This window comes from Microtus pennsylvanicus, chromosome 17 (genome assembly GCF_037038515.1).
Source record: "Microtus pennsylvanicus isolate mMicPen1 chromosome 17, mMicPen1.hap1, whole genome shotgun sequence".
NCBI classification, from domain to species: Eukaryota; Metazoa; Chordata; class Mammalia; order Rodentia; family Cricetidae; genus Microtus; species Microtus pennsylvanicus.
In genome coordinates, this window is record NC_134595.1 from 46,483,598 (window position 1) to 46,503,461 (window position 19,864).

General features: G+C 43.5%; 1 protein-coding gene across 1 annotated transcript in view; it reads right to left on the bottom strand.

Moving 5' to 3' along the window:
• The window catches only part of Dner (delta/notch like EGF repeat containing), a 280,000-nt gene that overhangs the window by 125,202 nt on the left and 134,934 nt on the right, over positions 1 to 19,864 (bottom strand). The window contains exon 5 of the mRNA XM_075951627.1: positions 11,914 to 12,062. Coding sequence (XP_075807742.1) covers positions 11,914 to 12,062 — 149 coding nt within the window. The remainder of the gene's footprint in view (positions 1 to 11,913; positions 12,063 to 19,864) is intronic.

Sequence of the window (19,864 nt, forward strand, 5' to 3'; positions counted from 1 at the left end):
CCAGCCATTCAGGCTGTACAAGAACATAAAGCAACTAGCAAACCTTTAGAGGTACCAACAGCCCTATCTTTAAGATGGTTAACTTAGAAGCCTATATGGGTTAAACAGTAGCCTCTAGCTGAAGATAAGTTGTGGGCTTTAGAACAGCTGGTACAAGGGCAACTAGATGGTCACCGTATTGAAGAATCAATCAGCCCTTGGAATTCTCCTGTATTTATTGTAAAAAAAAAAAAAAAGAAAGAAAGAAATCTGGTAAATGGAGAATAATGACAGATTTAAGAGCTGTCAATAAGGTTATTCAACCTATGGGCTCTCTACAATCTGGAATCCCTCTGCCTTCTCTATTACCAAAAGGATGGCCTCTTACAGTTACTGATTTGAAAGATTGTTTCTTCACTATACCTTTACAAGAAAAGGATAGAGAAAAACTTGCCTTCACAGTGCCTACTTATAATAATTCTCAGCCTACTGGGAGATATCAATGGACTGTCCTCCCACAAGGGTTCACAGCAATGGAAGCCACTGTTTGTCACAGTTGTCTTGGAAGCTTCACCATCATCTAGAATGGGCAGGGGAAATGTCAGGTCTACTTAGAATGTTCTCCATGAGGGAGCAAATGTTACAAGGTTAGACTTTCTCAGCCCTTGGGCACACATCTTCTTATTCTTCTAGAACCAGAAGAAAACAAGAATCACGCCTTATACCGTGATAGCCCAAAGGTCATCTCAAGCAAATACTCTGGACTCCCTTTTCCTTAAAATAATGGCAAAAAGATCAACTATATTTACCCAAACATGCCTGTGTGCCGACATTTTCTCTCAAATGAGCAAAGCCAGTCTATCACTTTGAAAACAATAACCAAGAGTCTTCATTGTCAGAGGTAAAAATCCAAGTTTTCAAGGACAAATGAGAGACATGAGAAGCTGTTATTTTCCACTAATACCTTGGCAGATTCCCAGAACTTAAAGGCTTTTCTGATGAAACTGGTGGTGACATTAACCATAATTGTGACTTTCTTAATACGGTATCACAGAGAGTATCAACACTTGGAAGTTTGCTTAAAACTCAGCAAGGCGGTATTTCCATATGATTGATGGGCGATGCTACAGGCCCCATTCACAAGCAAAACAGTTGTACACAGACCAGCAGATTGTCATGTAACAAAAGTTTATTGATAGAGTCTCAGATCCCATCCACATTCAATTAACCTTTAAGAATTCTCCACTTGTCAAGCTCTGTAGACTTTCCAAGAATATCCACAATTATTGAAAAGGCTATTAAAACTTTTGTCCCATTTCCAACTAAACGCCTGTGTGAGGCTGATTTTCTTCCCAGACCAAAACCAAAACACCACATGGTGACAGCTTGCATGGAAAAGCAATCTGTAAATCTGTAAAACTCCAGCTGCTTTCCTTAAAGCCAGACCTTGAAGAATTTTGTAAAAGAAAAAAAAAATGCCATTCTCTCACTATGTTGTTATTGTTTTGAGAAATGTAGCTATTTTTTCATTTAGAAGGTGTTGTTTATGTGAATTTGTGATGAGCCTATTAATTCAATGGATTGATAACTTTTTCTTCAGCCTGTTTCTACAGTAGGTATCAGCAGATAGAACTAGCCTCCAAAAGTTGCTTTGTTAACAACGTAGTGGAGGCCTAAGACCAAGATAAATAAATAAACAAATAAATAAAAGCCTGAAAGCCACTGAGTTAGGTGACCCCAGACAGTTGGCAACCAGAGGACATTTGCAGGAGAGTCTCTAACTCAGCAGGCAGAAATGGGTCAAGTACAAAGAAATGCCGTGGAAGGTCCGCAAGGGTGCCCAATTTGCTCAGCAAGTTCAGTAGACTTCCCTCCACTGCAGTCATACATGGAATCAATTTGTTTTGTTTTGCTTTGCAGTTGTCTGTTTTTGTCTTGTTTAACTGGGTTTTCTTTGAGACAGGCTCTTGCTATTGAGCCCAGGCTGGCCTCCAACTGGCCATTAGTCTGTCTCTTCCTCCCAAGGGTAAGAATTGTGGACATACTGCATGCCCCACTTTCCCCATGGCATCTTGGTTATGCAGTTTGCATGTACCATTGTGTTCCATAATACTGTGTCACCTACTGATATTAAGGCCATCTTCTAGGTCGACAAGATGGCTCAGTGGATAAAGGCACTTCCTACCAAACTTGCTTCCCGAGACCCACATAGGCAAAGGAGAAAACCAACGACTCCCACAAGTGGTCCTCTGACCTCCATAATTATACCATAGCATAGTCTCAGTCTCTCTCTCTCTCTCTCTCTCTCTCTCTCTCTCTCTCTCTCTCTCTCTCTCTCTCTCTCTCACACACACACACACACATACACACACACACATACAAACACAAACCAGTATACACCTGTGATCCAGTACTCAGAAGGCATAGGCATGAAGATTCCTCTAAAGTTCAAGGTCAGCCTGGTCTACACAAAAAGTTCACAATGGCCGAGGATACAGAGCAAGACCTACCTTAAGAAAATCAATCAATCAATCAATCAAGCTGGCTTTGTTTACATAAGCCACTATGTGATGTTCCAATCATCTAACAAAACGTTCCTCAGATCACATCCCCACTATTAAGTGATGTATGACCATCAGTGCCATGAAGACAGCCAACAACAATGCTTGCCATATGGACACATCAGAAGCCAATGCCAGAGCCTGCTGGTTGCCCTATCTCCTAACAGCTGTGTCCACAGATACAAGTAAATGGTCACTGGGAGCTTGGGATGAGGTTTAAACTGTAAGGTGAGTTCACAGAAGGAATGGGGTGACTACGCACTCAGATCACACTGGCAGAGGGATTGGATGTTGGAGGAGGGTAAATAGACCCTCTAAGCAGTCAAATGAATTAACTTCAGCTGTAGAATCAGCATTTAGGATAATTCTCGGGTCCCTAAACAAGGGCACAATGCCAGCTGTGGATACCCTCCAGGTACACAGCTGCTTACCCACATCTTCCCAATAGGACTAGCGCCTCACTGACTTATGAACTGAAAATTCAGCATTTCAGAGAGGCAGAAACAAGGAAAGTACTCCTGCCAGGCTTCCCCAGGGAGGCTTTGTTTTTTTTATCTCTCAGCAAAAAGTCTAGCCAGACCTTTAGTGCTATATTTCTTGCTCTTTTGTTGAATTACAGGGTTGGGAAGATGATAAAGCACTCACTGCGCAATCATGAGACCCAGTTTCTAATCTGAATGCAGGGGTACCACCCATGATCCGAGCACAGAGAAGCAGAAATGGGAAGTCCCTGGGGCTTGCCAGCAAGCCAGTGGCTGCTTAGCCACTGGGAAGTTCTAAGTTCAGTGAGAAGCCCTGTTCTAAAAAATAAGGTAAAGAATGACTGAGGAAGACTTCTGATGTTAACCTATAGAGCCTCTACATGCTCATACGTGCATCCGAGCTCGCCTGCACACGCACACACACACACACACACACACACACCAATGTATACACAAAGGTAGGAACTAAATCAATGAACTCTAGTTATTCCCAGACACAATTCTGCCAAAGGCATTTCTTCCCTTTGTGAAGCCTGTGTCATAACACATGGAATATAAGGCATTATTTTCTCAAACTTTGCTCTAGACAAAGTCCAGAGAGTTGAGTCCCTGGCATAATGTATGTCAAAAAAAAAATCATGGATGAAATTAGTTGAGTCCCCTTGGTCCTTCCAAGGAGCTGTGATAGCATGTCTTCAATATTCTGCTCTCCCCACCCCATCCCTCATCTCCAGTACCTCACCTCAGGTCTGACTCTAGACCCCCAGGGTCAGATCATACAGTTTGACAAGGTCCTCCTTACAGGACTTATGTGCGTGAATGCTTTAGAAATGTCTAAATGTGTAGGGTAATGCCAACTGACCAAAGCGTGTGTTTCCATCTGAGACCTGGATTTCCTTAGAAACAGTAATCATAGCACGAGGACACTGAAAATGCAATCCAGCCTCTGTCCCCAGAGTGTCGTGAGAGAAGATGTGTGAGGCTGGCACGGGGGAGCAAGGGAAGAGCTCAACATCATATTCGGCTCCATATGAGTTCAAGGCCAGCCTGGGCTATATGGCACCCCATCTCAAAATAAATAAATAAATAGATAAAAAAAAGATGAATAAATTTTAAGAGTGCAGAAACGTGTGTCAGGAAGAACAGACAAGTTGTGTGGATCAGTAGGGGGAACTCTGGACTAAGAGTCCAGGAATTCCTCTCCACACTCTTCCTCCATGAATTAGCTCTTAGGCCTTGAGCAAACAACTTCAATCTGTCTCACACATTGGTTTTCTCAGTGTTGAAAAAAAAAAAAACGAACGGAGAGGCCTCTAAAAAACACCTCCTCTCCAAATCCTACGACCCTGAAAATGTCAACCAATAACATAATCTTTCCCCTAGTGCGTCTGGAATGCCACCGGCGCTCCACAATGTCTCCGGAATTCTTAGACCCAGGAGATAGATACATTTCAACCTTACACGAGACTCTGGCGCCAGTTAGAAAGCACAATGAGACACTTGTCCTTTGAGATGTAATTTAGAATCATCTCTTGAAATAATTTAGAATCAATGACTCAAGCATGCTGCCATATTTCTGCACAGGCAATAACACTGTCATCCCTCTGTTCTGGGACATGAAAGGCAGAGATGGTTTTTTAATTACACTAGCACCAAGAGTGATAATTCAAACACGCACAGATGAAATCCAAGACGAGCTTGTGCCCATTAAAAAGGAAAAGTGACAGTTAGCCCACACTTACTGTGATGATCTCTGTGGTTAATGTGTTTCCTAGAACTCATAATTTATTATTCACAAAAATATTTCTTCTCTGAGGTCTAGAGGTTACTTGCTGCAAGTGACATCTGAGATCTCACCTCCTTTTGTTAGCTAATAATGAACTACCAGCACCTTGGCCGATTTGTATCACTGCAGAGTCTCATGGGGGTGTGGCTAGGCAAGGTGTCTTAAGCTATTTAAATGCATTTCATACCCTCGCCTTAAAATTCGTTTTAAATTTTAGGAGATTGGACACTCGTTTAGGGAGTTTTGCATGTGTAATTTTACCTTGACCTCACATCTAAAGCATATACCCTCTGGCTCAAAAAGCAGCGTGTGTGTGTGTGTGTGTGTGTGTGTGTGTGTGTGTGTATGTGTGTGTGTGTGTAATCATTGTTTTCTATAATGCATCACCTGTTAAATGGTTCATCGGGCATGCATCACCACTATCTATTATTTTATTTAGCACCCTCTGTTGTGTCTTGCCCCATACTTTAAGGAGAGATTTCTCCAGAGTTCTGGCAGAGCCTGGGGAACCTGACCCCATTGCACACTAAATGAAGTGTGAAGGTCCTTCTGCATTCCACTGATTGGCAGCAGCTAGCCTTCGGATGCTAAACGCAAGCAACAGTGGCTACTCCTTGATTCTCTGTGAGTTGTCCTCTACCCTTCCACCCCAATGCTTTCTCACAACTCTGAGAGGTCAGAGCACCCGTTTTCTCAAGGTCTCATGAGGGCCTCTGCCTTACACTAATAATGTGAAGAGTTAGCTCTTAGAGCATTGACGGTCAGTAACTATGACAACTATGTCTGCCCTTCTTGCATATGTCACTGCCACCTACAAAGAGGCTCGCCCATAGTGATGGTTTCAAACCAACAGGAGGACAGAGTTAAACGGCTCACAGGCTCAACTCTTCTGATCTGTTCCTTTCTGAAATGGTGGAGAAAGGACTGTGGCATTGAAGACTGTCACTTGTGCCTACAACTTTCCGGGTCCTGCTAACTATGAGTCTTCAACCAGAGAGTATTTTCTTCTGACTAACTGTTTGCAAAACTCACCATTTGTTTGCCATGTCCCTAGACTTGTCCAATTTAGGGCTGAGTTTACACATCTACCTCAAAGCTTGAAGAACTGGTTCCCTACCACATTTCTGCTCATAAATTTCTTTTCCTTGCTCAGCTCACAGTCCTATAGCAGCTCCCACAAGCAAAGGGCTATGCTACTTGTTGTATCTGATGCAGAATGTCTTGGAGTCGAGTGCTCAGGTGAGGAAGCCCACCATCACAGACTGTGGGGGTGACCACACTCACACTCTCGGGCCTATCACAAGCATATCTCTAGGCTCTTGTACAATACTTACAAAGTTCTACAAACACACACACATCACTGGGCTCTTCTCCATCCGTAACTCTTTCACCATGCTGCTCCCAAGGTCTCTGACTCCTTCTAGACATCCAAGCCATGCTTTCCAGATCCAATTCCTGTCCCCTAGAACCTAGGGAAGCCTAGGTGCTGAGCAGGCCCTCAAGAACCCAAACATGAGTTAGGTGCTAATCAAGACAGACATATAAATACATAAACACAAGTCAAAAGTCCCATTCCCCCAAAAGACAAGAAAAGTACTACCAGACTCCAAAAGAAACTGCTTAGTGATCCTTCTGGAAACAAAGATATTTGGAGTTGAACTTTAACTTGAGTGCGGAAGTTGGGAGAATAAGATCCAGAGGGCAGGCACGCAGGTTATTTCAGACAGCAATCAACAAAAGCAAGAACAAAATCACAGAGATCTGACGGTGCCAGACAGGTGCTGGGGGGTGGGGCGCAGAAGCTAGAAACACTGCTTGTGAGTCCCCATCATTTCTCTGCTAATGAACTCCAACATAAACAAGCCCAGGACCTGGGATTTCCTGAAAACTTTAGCAAAAGGCACCAGAATCTGTGAAAAGAAAGGAAGCTGTCCTAAGGCAGGAAGAGTCCTACCTAGGCCATGTGGGACAGAAAATAGGGATATCAAACATGGTAGGTAAAGCCTTTGGTTCAGGTCAGTGATTCAGAAATTCATTTCTGATAAATCAAGACTACATAGAGGAACTCGGTCTGGCCATGTGTCCAACAGGATTCCAGAGAGTACAAACCTGTGACTACTTCAAGAGTAGGGAGGGAGATGCCACAAGGCCAGGACTCCAGTTCCATAGCTGGAGCCCAAACTAAGACATGGTCTCACATAACACAAGAGTCATTCCTATTGAGTTCTTTCTCAAAGCAAAGTCGCAGTGTGTGGCTTTGGTAGCCCAGCCTTGATGCTGAAGGTCAGTGGGTTCCTTCCTAAGTTAAGAGTTAGGGAAACTTCTAGGTAATTCCCTGAAATCAGAGTCCTGGCCCCTTTACCTATTGATGGACACAAAGCCAACAAGTGGGGGAAATGATAGAACAGCCATCATTCCATCACTTCCCTGTCTTGAGCTCATTATTAACTCCCTGTGGAAATCAACAGGAGAATCCTTAAATGAAAACATGGAGCGCACTCTCCATGGGAAATCAGCATGGAAGGGACGACAGTGAACACACTCTGGTCTCCGGTCATGGGACTATCTTTCCTTCCATTACCCAGCTATAGCATCAGAGTCTAGTGACAGGCTGAAAGGCAACCTTCTGTCAATGACTTCAGGCTGTTCTTAGGCAGCGGACTGTTTTAACACTCTCTTAGGCTTGTGTACAAGGCAATGAACTACATCAAAAGAGGCAAGCGAGAATCAGTGGTATAGGGAGATTCTTGTACGGTCAATTTCACACATCCATTTGGCTGGGCCACGATGTCAATATATTCAGCCACCCGTTATTCTGGATCTTGTTCTGGAAGGGTGTTTGTGAATGAGATTTCCATTGAAATCAATAGGTTTTGAGTAAGACCGATTGCTCTCCTAATGAGTGAGCCTCATCAATCAGGAGAAGACCTGCTTGGAATGAAAGGTTGATGTCCCCAAGCCAGAGAGAATCCCAATAGCAGAAGATCTTCAGACTTCATTCACCCCCATTCTGCACCAGACAGTCTTAGGACTCAACAGCAATTATTTCTGTGGCCTCCGGATTTCAGGCTCCTGCCACCAGATTTAGGACTTGCTAAGATTTCACAGTGGTATAAACTATGACTATGTCATTCTATTGGCTTCACATGGTTGGGAGATTCTAATAAGTCTCTTTCCATTCATTGGCAAGGTCCATGCCATCCAGCTTGGTTCTGAGCAGACTCAAACGCCCCATGCTGCCTTCCTGAAAGAATCCCTATAAGATAATCAAGGGGAGCTCAGTCATAAAAGTGTTTATCTTATAAGAATGATGACCTGAGTTTGATCACCAGAACCCACATTTAAAAAAATAAAATAGGTGTTGTGGCCAGCTCTTATAATGCTAGTATTCAGGGAGAAATAGACAGCTCTCTGGGGATCAGAAACGCACAGCCCTGTACACTTGGTGAAGTCTGGGCCAGAGAAGACACTGTCTCAAGAAACAAAGTGGATAGCACAGGAGGAATGTTACTGAGCTTGACTTCTGGCATCCACAAGTGCAAGCATACATATGCATGTATGTATACACACACACACAAAGAGAGAGAGAGAGAGAGAGAGAGAGAGAGAGAGAGAGAGAGAGAGAGAGAGAAAGAGAGAGAGAGAGAGAGAATCAAGGGGGCAATCATCAAAGGTGACCACTGTTAGCAGGACAACCTTAGTAATAAAGTTCAACAAGAGAAATTGGTAGCCAATAGTCAAATTCCTTCCAACAGACACAGGACCAACACAAAGCGCCCTTGCTTCTGTAAGAGCAAACACATAAAAGGTCCTTCTAGGGATGGTGGGGTATCCAAGAAGAGCAACCATGGCCACCTGTCAACCTGGAACTGAGAAATATCCCCCCACCAGAACACATCTGACAGGAAAGAGAAATGAGCTCAACCACTCGGTGAGAATAGTGCAGAAATAACAGAATTGTTCTGTCTTGATGGATGATCTAATAAAACTATATAAAATGAAACAATAAAACAAAATCACCAAATACAGTTCTATTTTTCTCATACTATAAAGTAGATTCTTGCATGGAGTGGAAGGCTAGGCTGTGTAACTTTTGGCTGTAGGAACAATAAAAAGAAACACAACGACAATGGTCCTTTGTCGCTGCAACTACTTAAGCCACTGTATCTGCCCAGACAAGGGCCACAAAAAGATACAGAACTCAAACAAATGAAAAAAGATAGCTACCTTTCCATTCCACCTCCTCCTCCACCCCCATTCTTGTCATAGCTAGTAGCCTTGATTACCGGAGACAGTTCCTTCCTGGATAAGAACACACCACGTGGTGTTAGGTCTCCAACAGACATGGTGATCATTGGCTCAGAGGCTGGGGACACAGTTCAGTCTGTAAAGTGCCTGCACACATGCATGTGGACCCATGTTCAGTTCCAAGAACCTGTATAAAACGTCAGGTACAATAATGCATACTTGTGTTTCCAGCACTATGGAGACAAGATCCTTTGGGCTCATTGCCTAACCAACTAGTTTCATTGGTAAGCCTCAAGCCCAGCAAGAGATCCTGACTCAAAAATTAAAATGTAGATGACTGAGGCAGATACCTAAGGTTGGCCTCTGACCACCCATGTACAAACAAATATGCAAGTGCGTATCCCACAGGTATACACGAACATGTACACATGCACAGATACAAATGAAGGCATACACACTCACAGATACGTATGAATGAGCCCACATGTGCAGAAACACACGAGTGTGCACTCACACGCAGATACACATGCATACTGACTCCGATAAGCTGACTGATCACAACATTCTGAAGGTAAATGCAAAGCCAATAGCAGTGAGACTCCACAGTTGACCGAGTGCAGGGAGATGGCAGGGCTGAAGGAGGAGATAGCTGCACAGCATTAGAAGATCTTCAGAGAAGCCCAGGTCCCCAGTGAAGATGTGCTCACTCTGAAATGACCTGCCAAGATGACTGTGGACTCCCCACCACAGCTTTTGAGTCTTTTTATTCTGTGTTTGGCAAGCTTTTCAAAGCTATCTGCCAGGTGCTAAACACCTCTCCAGCCTTTCCAATGAATCTGAATGCAAGCAGTGTCTCCTGGGTAGAGCCGCCTCCTAGGAGTTCCATATTTTCAGTGCATGCCCACAACATGTGGTTGCAACATGATGCCTGCCTTCTACTCAAACATTTCCCTGAAGGGCCAGCCATTGGAAAACTAAGAGGAAAATGAGGCCTCCCGCTTCATCAGCCACTGGCCCATCTCTTCCATTTCTGGGCATACGCACAAAGGACTCCATATTCTACCACAGAGATACTCGCTCAGTCATGTCCATTCTGCTCTATTCACAGTAGTCAGGAAATGGAGTTAGCCTAGATGCCCATCAACAGATGGATGGATAATAAAATGTGATAAACACGCACATGACAGAAACACTCAATTGTAAAGAAAAATGAAAACTTCCGAAATGAATGGAACTGGAAGATAATATGTTAAGTGGGGTAGCGTAGGCTCAGAAAAACAAAATCTGCATGCTCCCTCTCACACGTGGATCCCAGCTTCTGTTATAGTTTATGGAGCAGTAAGTGCCTTCAGAGGCCAGGAAACCAGAAAGGGGCCTGTGAGAGGGAGAGAGAGAAAGAAATGGGGTGGGTAATGAAGCACATGCGATATGGAAATGAAAGAATGTTTGGGGTGAAGGGGTGCAGGCAGGGAGTGCGGAGACAGGAGAGAGGGTTGGCAGATCAGCCACAAAGGAAGTATATAGGAGAAAGTCACTTTGACCTGAGTTCCTTACTACACTCTGCCTCTTTCAGGGAACATCTCACAAGAGAGTGGCCTATTTAAGCAATTCCAATATCAAGTCCAAAACAGTAAAATTGCACGTTTTCCATGTGACAATTACCATTCCAAAGTCCCTTCCTTTTGTTAATGAGCCCCATTCCCTTCACTCGTCAAAGTTCACACCTCTGTTATAAAATATACTTAAATTAGCCAAGAAAATTTACCTATTTATCCCCTAAAAGCAGCCTTAAATAAGTCACAGCCTTGTGGTATTTAGAGAACCCGTGTTTGTTTAACTATTACTCTGGTGGAAATATGCATATAAATGAAGAGAAGAAAATAAACAAGAATATGGGAGAGACAGAAGTAGGAAGCAGTGGGAGGAACAGGTACCCCCAGCAGAACAGGTACCCAGATTAATAACATTGTCACCCCTTCTGGGAGCTTCAGTTGGTGCCTAGAGCCCATCTTCCAAAAAGGCTTGAAGGGAGCCTGAGACTCAGGGATAATGGTCCCAGTGAATATAATGGCCCTTTGCTGGCCTGATAGCTGACTCCTGCCCATACTGGAAGGAAGAAGGCAGGAGAGAAAACTATCTGCAGCCCTTGCCCCACTCCCAAGAGACCTAGTGCCATGGGACCACAGCTAAGAAAGAAAATGGGAACGGGACACAGGTCCTCCATGGTATTTATGATGCTGGACCTCAAAGGTGAAATCTACTAGGTCATCCTCTTCTCCACACCTTCTCTTACTGTTCTCTTGTTGCGGGAGGTCCTTCTGCTCCTCCAGCCTATAGCCACTGAGATACCAGCCCATTGGGGCGTGGTCTCTCTCCCTTTAAAAAAGCGGCTACTTCCCTTCTCACTCTCTCCGCTTCCTCTTCGTTTCCGGCGACCAGACTCCTTCCTGATTGCGCAGAGGGCTGTTGTCTGGGATGGTTATCTGTAAGTTTTTTCCCCTTTAAATAAATATCACCCTATTAATCATAATTCCAAACTGGTGTGGCATTGTTTGCGACTTACGCCTTCATTCTCTCACTTCCGTAACTACCCTGAGGAGGGGGATGGCCACGGTTTTAAAATCTGAGAAATAAATGAGTGTAATGACTTTTGCTTTCTTCTGTTTTTCTTGATTCTGCTACCAGAAGTAACCTCAACTTTGTGCTTATTCAAGAAGGTCTATCAATGCATAGAACTTACCCCAGTGACTTTAAAAATCATATGGAAAAGCATCTATTTATATGTTGCCTACTCATATATACAAATACATATTTGTTTAGTTATAGTAATATGTAGAAGCTACCACATGTCCCTTACCTCGGATGGCTTCGTGGCACATTTTCCTCTTCCTGAACACTCTAAGTCATTCGAGTGACTGCTGCCCCCAGGCACACAGGTGCTGGCCTTCACCACCAGAGTTAAACGCAAGGCCACGATGGACTTAGCAACAGAATCATTCACAAAACCTAAAAGGAAACAGGATAACAAGAAATGTAAAGCAAGTTCTTCCAACACACTTTCAACACGATTAGAATTTTGCTTAGGCTGAACTTAGTCTGAAAGTCAGATAAGCATAGTAACGTGGAGGGATAAACTAAGGCACACAGCTTCTGTCCATTCAGACCTTGGGTCCCTAAGATACACCAGTCTCTCCAAGCTTTATAGGAATTTATCAAAGACAAAGAAGGGGCGTATCAGGCACACCATTATCACTTTGTTCCTCTCCTGCCCTTGTCCTGTGAGAGACACTTCCCTTGCCAGCCCCATCTCTGTGTTTCATTTTAGAATTCAGATTCTGAGTTTGCACCCTGCTCTTCACCCACAGAGAAAATGCATGTGTTACTCATTGCTTCCTTCTCCTGAGTACTCTGAACAGTCAAAAGTTCTGGAAATTTCTGAAGATCCCACCTTGTTGCTGCTTCCCTACCTCTGGGACTGAAAGACCATATCGCCACACCTAACTTTTATTACACAAATTCTCAGGGTCAAAGTCATATGATTTCAAAGCAAGCACTTCACCAAAGAGCCATCACGCCAGCCCATGTTCTATTCAAATCCTGAAGAACGGCAATCATTGGCATGCAAAAATCTTAGGTTATTAGCACCTTACACTTACCCTGGTGGATAAAAGGTGTAAAAAAAATGAGATCTTATCCCCAGTGATTTTTTACACATAAATAATAGAGACAAAATATGCTATCAGTCATTATAAAAATGGTTTTCATATCTCTGCTTTGTTCTTATGTTTCACATTAAATACTTTTAATTTTCTAAAAACCTACTTCATCTATTCACTGAACATTTAGAACACATAGTGCTCTACAATTATGTAGACGAGGCTTTCTTCCAAAGACTATGCTTTAAAATTCTATTCAACTATTAAATTCATTTAGTGAGCAATAATTCAGACAAGTACGTAGTTAAAAGTACACAATATGTAGTTTTACATAATTTGCTCCCATTTCCTCAATGAGCACTGGACGAGCCCACTTCTACAAATGAGGTGGCCAAGCGGACTACGAGAACAAAATGACAAGCCACCCTTGCTTCCGGTCACTCTAAACTTTTCAGTCAAAAGTAATGGTTCCTTAAGCAGCGTTGAAACTAGTAGCTTCAGCCAGGCCTTGGAGTGCAGGCCTGTAATCCCAGCTACTCAGGAGGCTGTGGTGGGAAAATGACAAGCTCAAGGCTGGCCTCAGCAATTTAGTAAGACTGTCTCAAAAAAACATAGAAATCTCAATGGTAGAAGAATTGCCTCGCATGCATAGGATAGACCCAGTTCTCAAAAATGAAGAAAGAAGCTTCAAAATCTTGCAGAACATTCCCCAAACTACATATTTCCAGAACCAAACATACATGACAAAGAATCTGTGATTTGGAGTAGAATCCTGGCAGATATGTTTTTGAAAAGGATTCCTGGGAGCTGGAGCTGGCTCGGTGGCTAAAAGTGATTGCTGCTCTTGAGTTCAGTTCTCGGCACCCATATTGCACAGCACACACTTGCCTATAATTCCAGGGCCATAGGAATCTGAGGCCCTCTCTGGACCCATGGGCACTGGCACTCACATACGTACACATAGTGGTATTTTGCTTGTAACCTAGTAAATAAAGCTTGCCTGAGAGCTCAGAGAAGCAGTGCAGTCAGTCACTAGAGAGACCTTTTACCAAAGCATCAGACTGAAGAGGTGATACTGTCTCTGTGAACCCTCAGACTGTGCTCAGACTGCCTCGCAGCTCCTGTCTCCTCCCACCCTTAAGTTCCTCTCTCTGCCCAGCCATATCCCTTCCTGTCTCCATCTCCCTGGTGCTGGGATTAAAGGTGTGAGCCGCCACCACCTGACTTTGTTTCTCTTTGAGACTGGATCAGTCTAGTGTAGCCCTTGAACTCACAGAAATCCATCTGCCTCTGTCTCCCGAGTGCTAGGATTAAAAGTGTGTGCCACCATTGCCTGTCTTCTATGGCTAACTAGTGGCTTAGCTCTGCACTCTGATCTTCAGGCAAACTTTATTTGTTAGGTTGCAAATAAAATTTCACTATATGCACATCCTCACACACAGACACCTTCATAAATGCATAATTAAAAAAGACAAAGATTCCCCAGTGTAATTCAGGCATGTGCTTCCAGTTAAAAATCTGGTAGAAAAACTAATAAATCACATCCTAATGTCATTGAAATGACAATCATTTGGAATGGGGGGCATTCGTGCAAGCCTCCTGGATTGCATTTTATTCGTGTAGTTTTGGAATCTAAGCAACTTGTCTTTACTCCCCTGCTCACTGTGTATGTCTGAAATTCTTAGTGCCACTCAGAAAGGAAGAACTTTGTGTTGTCTGTATATGCTTAACAAAACCATGAGTATTGGGGCCTTAAAGCCCTACTAAACTATTAATGAAGTTGTACCTGTCCCAGTTAGAGGCATTTCTTTAAATAAAACTTTGTAATGTGGAGGCTGGGTGGGGGAATGGTTATGTCACTAAAGTGCTAGCTAGGCAAGCTTGGGGACGGACCTAAGTTCACAACACTAAATTTTAAGGAGAGGCAGGGGGTGGGGCAAGCCAGGTATGGAGACTCTGCTTGCAGCCCCCACATTGGAGAGGAGATATGGGATGATCCGTGGATCTTGCTGGCCCACCAGTCTAGCCATGGCAGAATCCCAGAGTCAGCGAAAGATTGTTTCAGAAAAGAAGAGCAATTGGAATTAGCGCACGGGGTTGAGAGCAATGGCCGCTCTTGAAGAAGACCTGAGTTTGATTCTCAGCACCCACATGGAGGCTCTGTACCTAGTCTCAGAGGATCCAGGTCCTCTTCGGTCCTCTGCATTCACATGTTAAACAAACATATTTTCAGGCAAAACATCTATACACACAAAATAAAATGAAAAAAATAAGAGCAATTGGGAAGGATACCCCATGTCAACCTCTAGACTCCACACATACATATGTGCACATGCATACACATGCATGAACACACACACATAGTGTGCTCAAATTCATTTACGTCATCATAGTACCTGTTGCTACCCAGTCACGTTCTCCAGTCCCTTAAACGGAGTCGCTGAAACAAAGAGCTTATGTGCACGACCCTGTGTGCATGCACTGAGAACAGTAGCTAGTTACTCTCACCAGGTCAGAGTGCAATCTCACTAAGTTTTTGCACCTCCCTTTGGTGATGTCTATGGGACGTGCCTGGAATACCCCAGAGTGAAAGCAGTTAGTCCTGTGCAATTTTTCCATCAAACAGCTGTTAAGTCTGGAGCATAGCCCCCCTGGCCTGGAAGTTGCATTAGTCTGGACTCCAAATCCCAGCATGCCAGGGGCATTAAATACCACAGGGTATTTAAGTGGGCTCCCAGAGAAGAAACACGTGGCTTTGGGTTTACTTATGCTCCCTGCTTTCCTGTCTCCCCACCATGCACTTGGCCACCCAAGAGTGTCGTATTTAACAAAACAATGGGCATTTTAATTCAGTTTTATCTGATCTAATTGGCACCGGCAAAGCCACCCCTCTGAGGATTTTTTTCTTAACAACAGCAACTAAGTCAGAGCAAAGGAGCACTTAGGAAATTCCATGTGCCCCTTCCAGGAAGAATCCAAAATGAATCAGAATTCACTCCATGAAAGGAGGCTCTTTGGGGCCGTGATCGTCTGAGAGCAGCTAGAAACCAGTGTGATCCCTGTCACAGCATCCTGGCATGCTCAGAGGAAACACAGAGAACATGGCGCCACTCTACCTTCCGTAAGATATGAAATCAGTGTATTAGGAAACGAAGTCCCCATTTCATTTGGGGGGGGGGGTAACCCTACATCCCATGTGGCTGACTGTTTAACTGGCATCTCCAAGGTTGTTGAATGTTGGAATTTTGTATCTTGAGTAGTCGCTAACCCAAAATAACTGTGTATTGCCTGCCTTTGTTTTTTGACCTACTATCCTTGAGGCTTAAATTAGGTAAATCCTTTGGGGGTGTACAAATAGAGCCCTGGCTTCCACCAACCCAAAGGTCAAGAATGTCATGAGATAGCATCAGAGTCCAACAGCAAAGATTCCCCTTGCTTTGTGGGAACCTACCTACTTGCTGTTCCCATCAACATGTTTGAAAAGCACTCTTGATGGATGCTATCCTTCGTCCTGTTATTTTAAGAACTTCATGAAGCTGTTGGAACATTGGAACATGATATTTGAATTTGGGGGAACCTGATCTGTGTTCTCATGCCCTGCTCACTCATATTCAACTCCAGAATAAACTATCTCTCATCCCCTTTGAGATGAGAGCTGTGTTCTTACAATGATGATATGGAATGCAATTACTAATATACACCCATTGTGGTAGTCTGAAATAAAATGGTCCCCAAAGGGAGTGGCACTTGTTGGAGGAAGTAAGTTGCTATGGAGGTGGGCTTTGAGGTCTCTTTTACTCAAGTTTCTCTCAGTGTGACAGTCAGTTGACTTCCTGTTGCCTGCAAGATGTAGCACTCTCAGCTCCAGCACCATGTCTACCTGCTCGTTGCCATGATCGCCTTCATGATCATAATTGACTGAGCCTCTGAAACTGTTAAGTGAGTCACCCTCAATTAAATGCTTTCTTTATATGAGTTGCTATGGTGATGGCATCTCTTCATGGCAGCAGCAAACCCTAACTAAAACAGGCACTTAGGAAGAATTGTCTCCACTCCAGCACTATGAGAGCCAGGGGCCAGACAAAAGCTGTCAATAGAGAAGAAGCTCTGGAGCCTCTTTCAGTACCAGAATTTTCTGTGGTCTTTTCAAACACTCAGGAACTTGTGGCACACAAGAGGCTAAGAAGGTGTTCTAGTTGGGAGAGGGAGGAGAGTGAGTGGGGGAGCAGGAGGGGAATGGGAGGAGGGGAGGAAGTATAAATTTTTGAATGAAAAAAATAAAAAAGAAGGTGTTCTAGTTGTAGCCTTACAGAAACTAAAAGCAAGAGAGAAAGATAGGAGATAATTATTAATGCAAAGAGAGACAAGAGGAAGTAGGGTAGAGAAAGGGGAAGATAAACCAAGTCTTTCATGTAGATTGGAAAAAGGATTTGAGGGAAAAGAAGAAATAACATCTGATATAGACAGTTGTATCTGGTGAGTAAATGGGTCAAGATTTCTACTGTAAACATTAAATCTGAAATGCCTTCCAGATTTAAATATATGAATATTCAGACTTTGTTGTGCATAAAGGATATACAAAGAATAAACTTGAAAAATACACCTTATCAAGTTTCTATATTTTCTTTTTAAATTTTTACTTTTGAATAAAAGAACAATCTTTAATTGTGTTGCTTGAGAATTTCACATGTGAGACAATGTGTTTCATCAAATCCAACCCTCCCTCTATCCTCCCGTTCCTCCAGCATCCTCCCTCAAATGCACCTCTCATTTGCTCTTGTCTTAGAGTTCAGTTGGAGATGCCCATATGTATGTTGGTGTCAGGCTGACCACAAGGTCATGGCGACCAGGAGGCTTGCTCCCGAAATGCTGATGAGACCCCAATGGGGCAGTCAAGTTGATGTGATGGCCAGACACAGGACATGGGTAGTTGGGAACACGAGGGCTTATGGAAAGCTTGGTGCCATCTAAACACAGAGGATAGCAAACGTACAGGAACAGAGAAGCGTGCTACAGGGGAAAGGAGAGAAGTGGGGACTCAGCACCAAGACCAGAGATTAGTGTCTGTCAGTAAACTGAGCTGTTTCCTTTGTTTTTGTTGGTGATTGGTTTTTTGTTGTTGTTGTTTAGGTTTTTGTTTGTTTTGGTTGTTTTTGTTTGGTTTTGTTGTTGTTGTTTTGATGTTTTTGAGACACAGTCTCTCTACGTAATCCTGATTATCCTGGATTTTTCTGTGTAGACAAAATTGACCTCAAACTCACAGAGTCTCCTGCCTCTGCCTTCCAAGTGCTGGGACTAAAGGCACGTGCCACTACACCCAGCCTATAAATCGAATTGTGTATCAATACCAGGCCATAATTATACAAAAAAAACACACACACAAAAAAAACAACTACAAAATGTTTTCAATTGCTGAATTGGCGAGAAAAGTTAAGATTTCTATTTCTTTTTTTCTTCTTTTTATTTATTTTATTTTATTGGTAGAATGGTGGTTTGCATTTTGGTCTGTTAGTTACTTTGTGGGTTTGTGTGGGTGTTTGAGACAGGGTCTCTGGTGTTCCCAAGCTAGCTTTGAATACACAGAAATCCTCCTGAACTGCAGGTGTGAGCTGCCATGCCCCACATGAGATTTCTTACAAAGCATAGAGAACTACACTAGGTTAGGACTATGACTGTATCACAGAGAAAATTTTGGTCCAAGGTGGGAAATGGGTCTTGAGCTCTCTGCAGAGTTCAACTTGTCATTTAGATACTGGAAACGGAAAAAGGAGGCTCGGAGGAAAACAGATGTTGAGCAACTCACTTCTGTCTGGAATGTGGTTGGATGATTTCCCTACTGAGGTCTAAAACGGTGAAAGCAACACCATTACCCAGGGATCTGTTAACACCCACAAGGAACTAGTTAGGATGACAAATAAAAGTTGGACTTCCCCTCCCCCCCCCCATTTTTCCTCTCCTGCCTCCCCCATCTTCCCAAAAACAGTAATGTACACAGCGCTCTTGCTGCTGCCTAGGAGTGCTCATTAACACAGTAATGAAGTGTTCTCCAATCATTACGGGCCTCTTACAAAGCCCCCCTTGGTGCAAATGAGAAGTGAAGGAGGGCCCAGCCATTATCCTTGGAATGCAGTGGTCAAGCATCAATTAAAGTGCAGGGAATGGCTGGCTTCAGGCCATTAACTGTTTATTTTACTGCCTTCTTCTCTAAGGCTAATGCTAAAGAGTCTTAAATGGACTTTGTAGTTAACACCTCATTGGGATTAATAGCAAAGGGGATTTGCACAACTCACTTTAGTCTTTTAGTTCAAGATCACTTTCCTTCCTCTTAAAGGGAAAGGGTACATGGAAAATAAAAATTCTGACCATAAATTCTTAAGCTATAGGAGCTCAAAATAGATTGCACCAAGTTTGCCTATTAGTGCGTGGAGTCATTTGGCACAAACTTATAACCTATAAATACCGTTCTCAACTCAGGAAGTCCCAAAGCATGGATGTTTTCAAATAGCAGCTTTCTGCTGAGGACCTAGGGCTCTGGCATTAACTGGGACACTGGGAAAGTCAGCTCACAATGACCACGTCTTGTTCCATTAGGCACGGGGTGTGTGTGTGTGTGTCTGTGGAATGGCCACACCTGTGCCAGGCTAGTGCAAAGCATAGTAAGTCAGGAAGGATTCTGCCTGCATCTGTGACCCAACACTTGGAGACAGGGTAACAGAACAGAAGAAATCAACTCTTTGATAGTGTCAGGCCAGGAGCAAAGAGCTTCCTTTTTGGGTGTGAGCTCCTGGCAAGATCAAGTTTGGGGCTAACACTCCTCGACAGCAGGAACCCAGCTCCTCTTCAGTCCTGTTTTATGAATAAAATCCAGATCACGTGGTAATCTGGGAGGAGGTACTGGATCACTCCTTCTAATACATCCTCCCAGTGCTAATATAGTTGTGCTGAACCCAGTGAAGAACCTGGTGGCACACTATAGACTCAGGACCTCATTGCAATCTTTTTAATCTTCTCTGCATGAAGTTTTGAGTCAGTTTCTACCAAAAAGGTTGACAGTTGCTGTTCCCACTGATAACATTTTGTTGCTGTGTGTGGGACAACAGTTGGCCTCTGCTAGGTAGTCAAGGATGACTTTGAACTTCCAGTTCCTGCTGC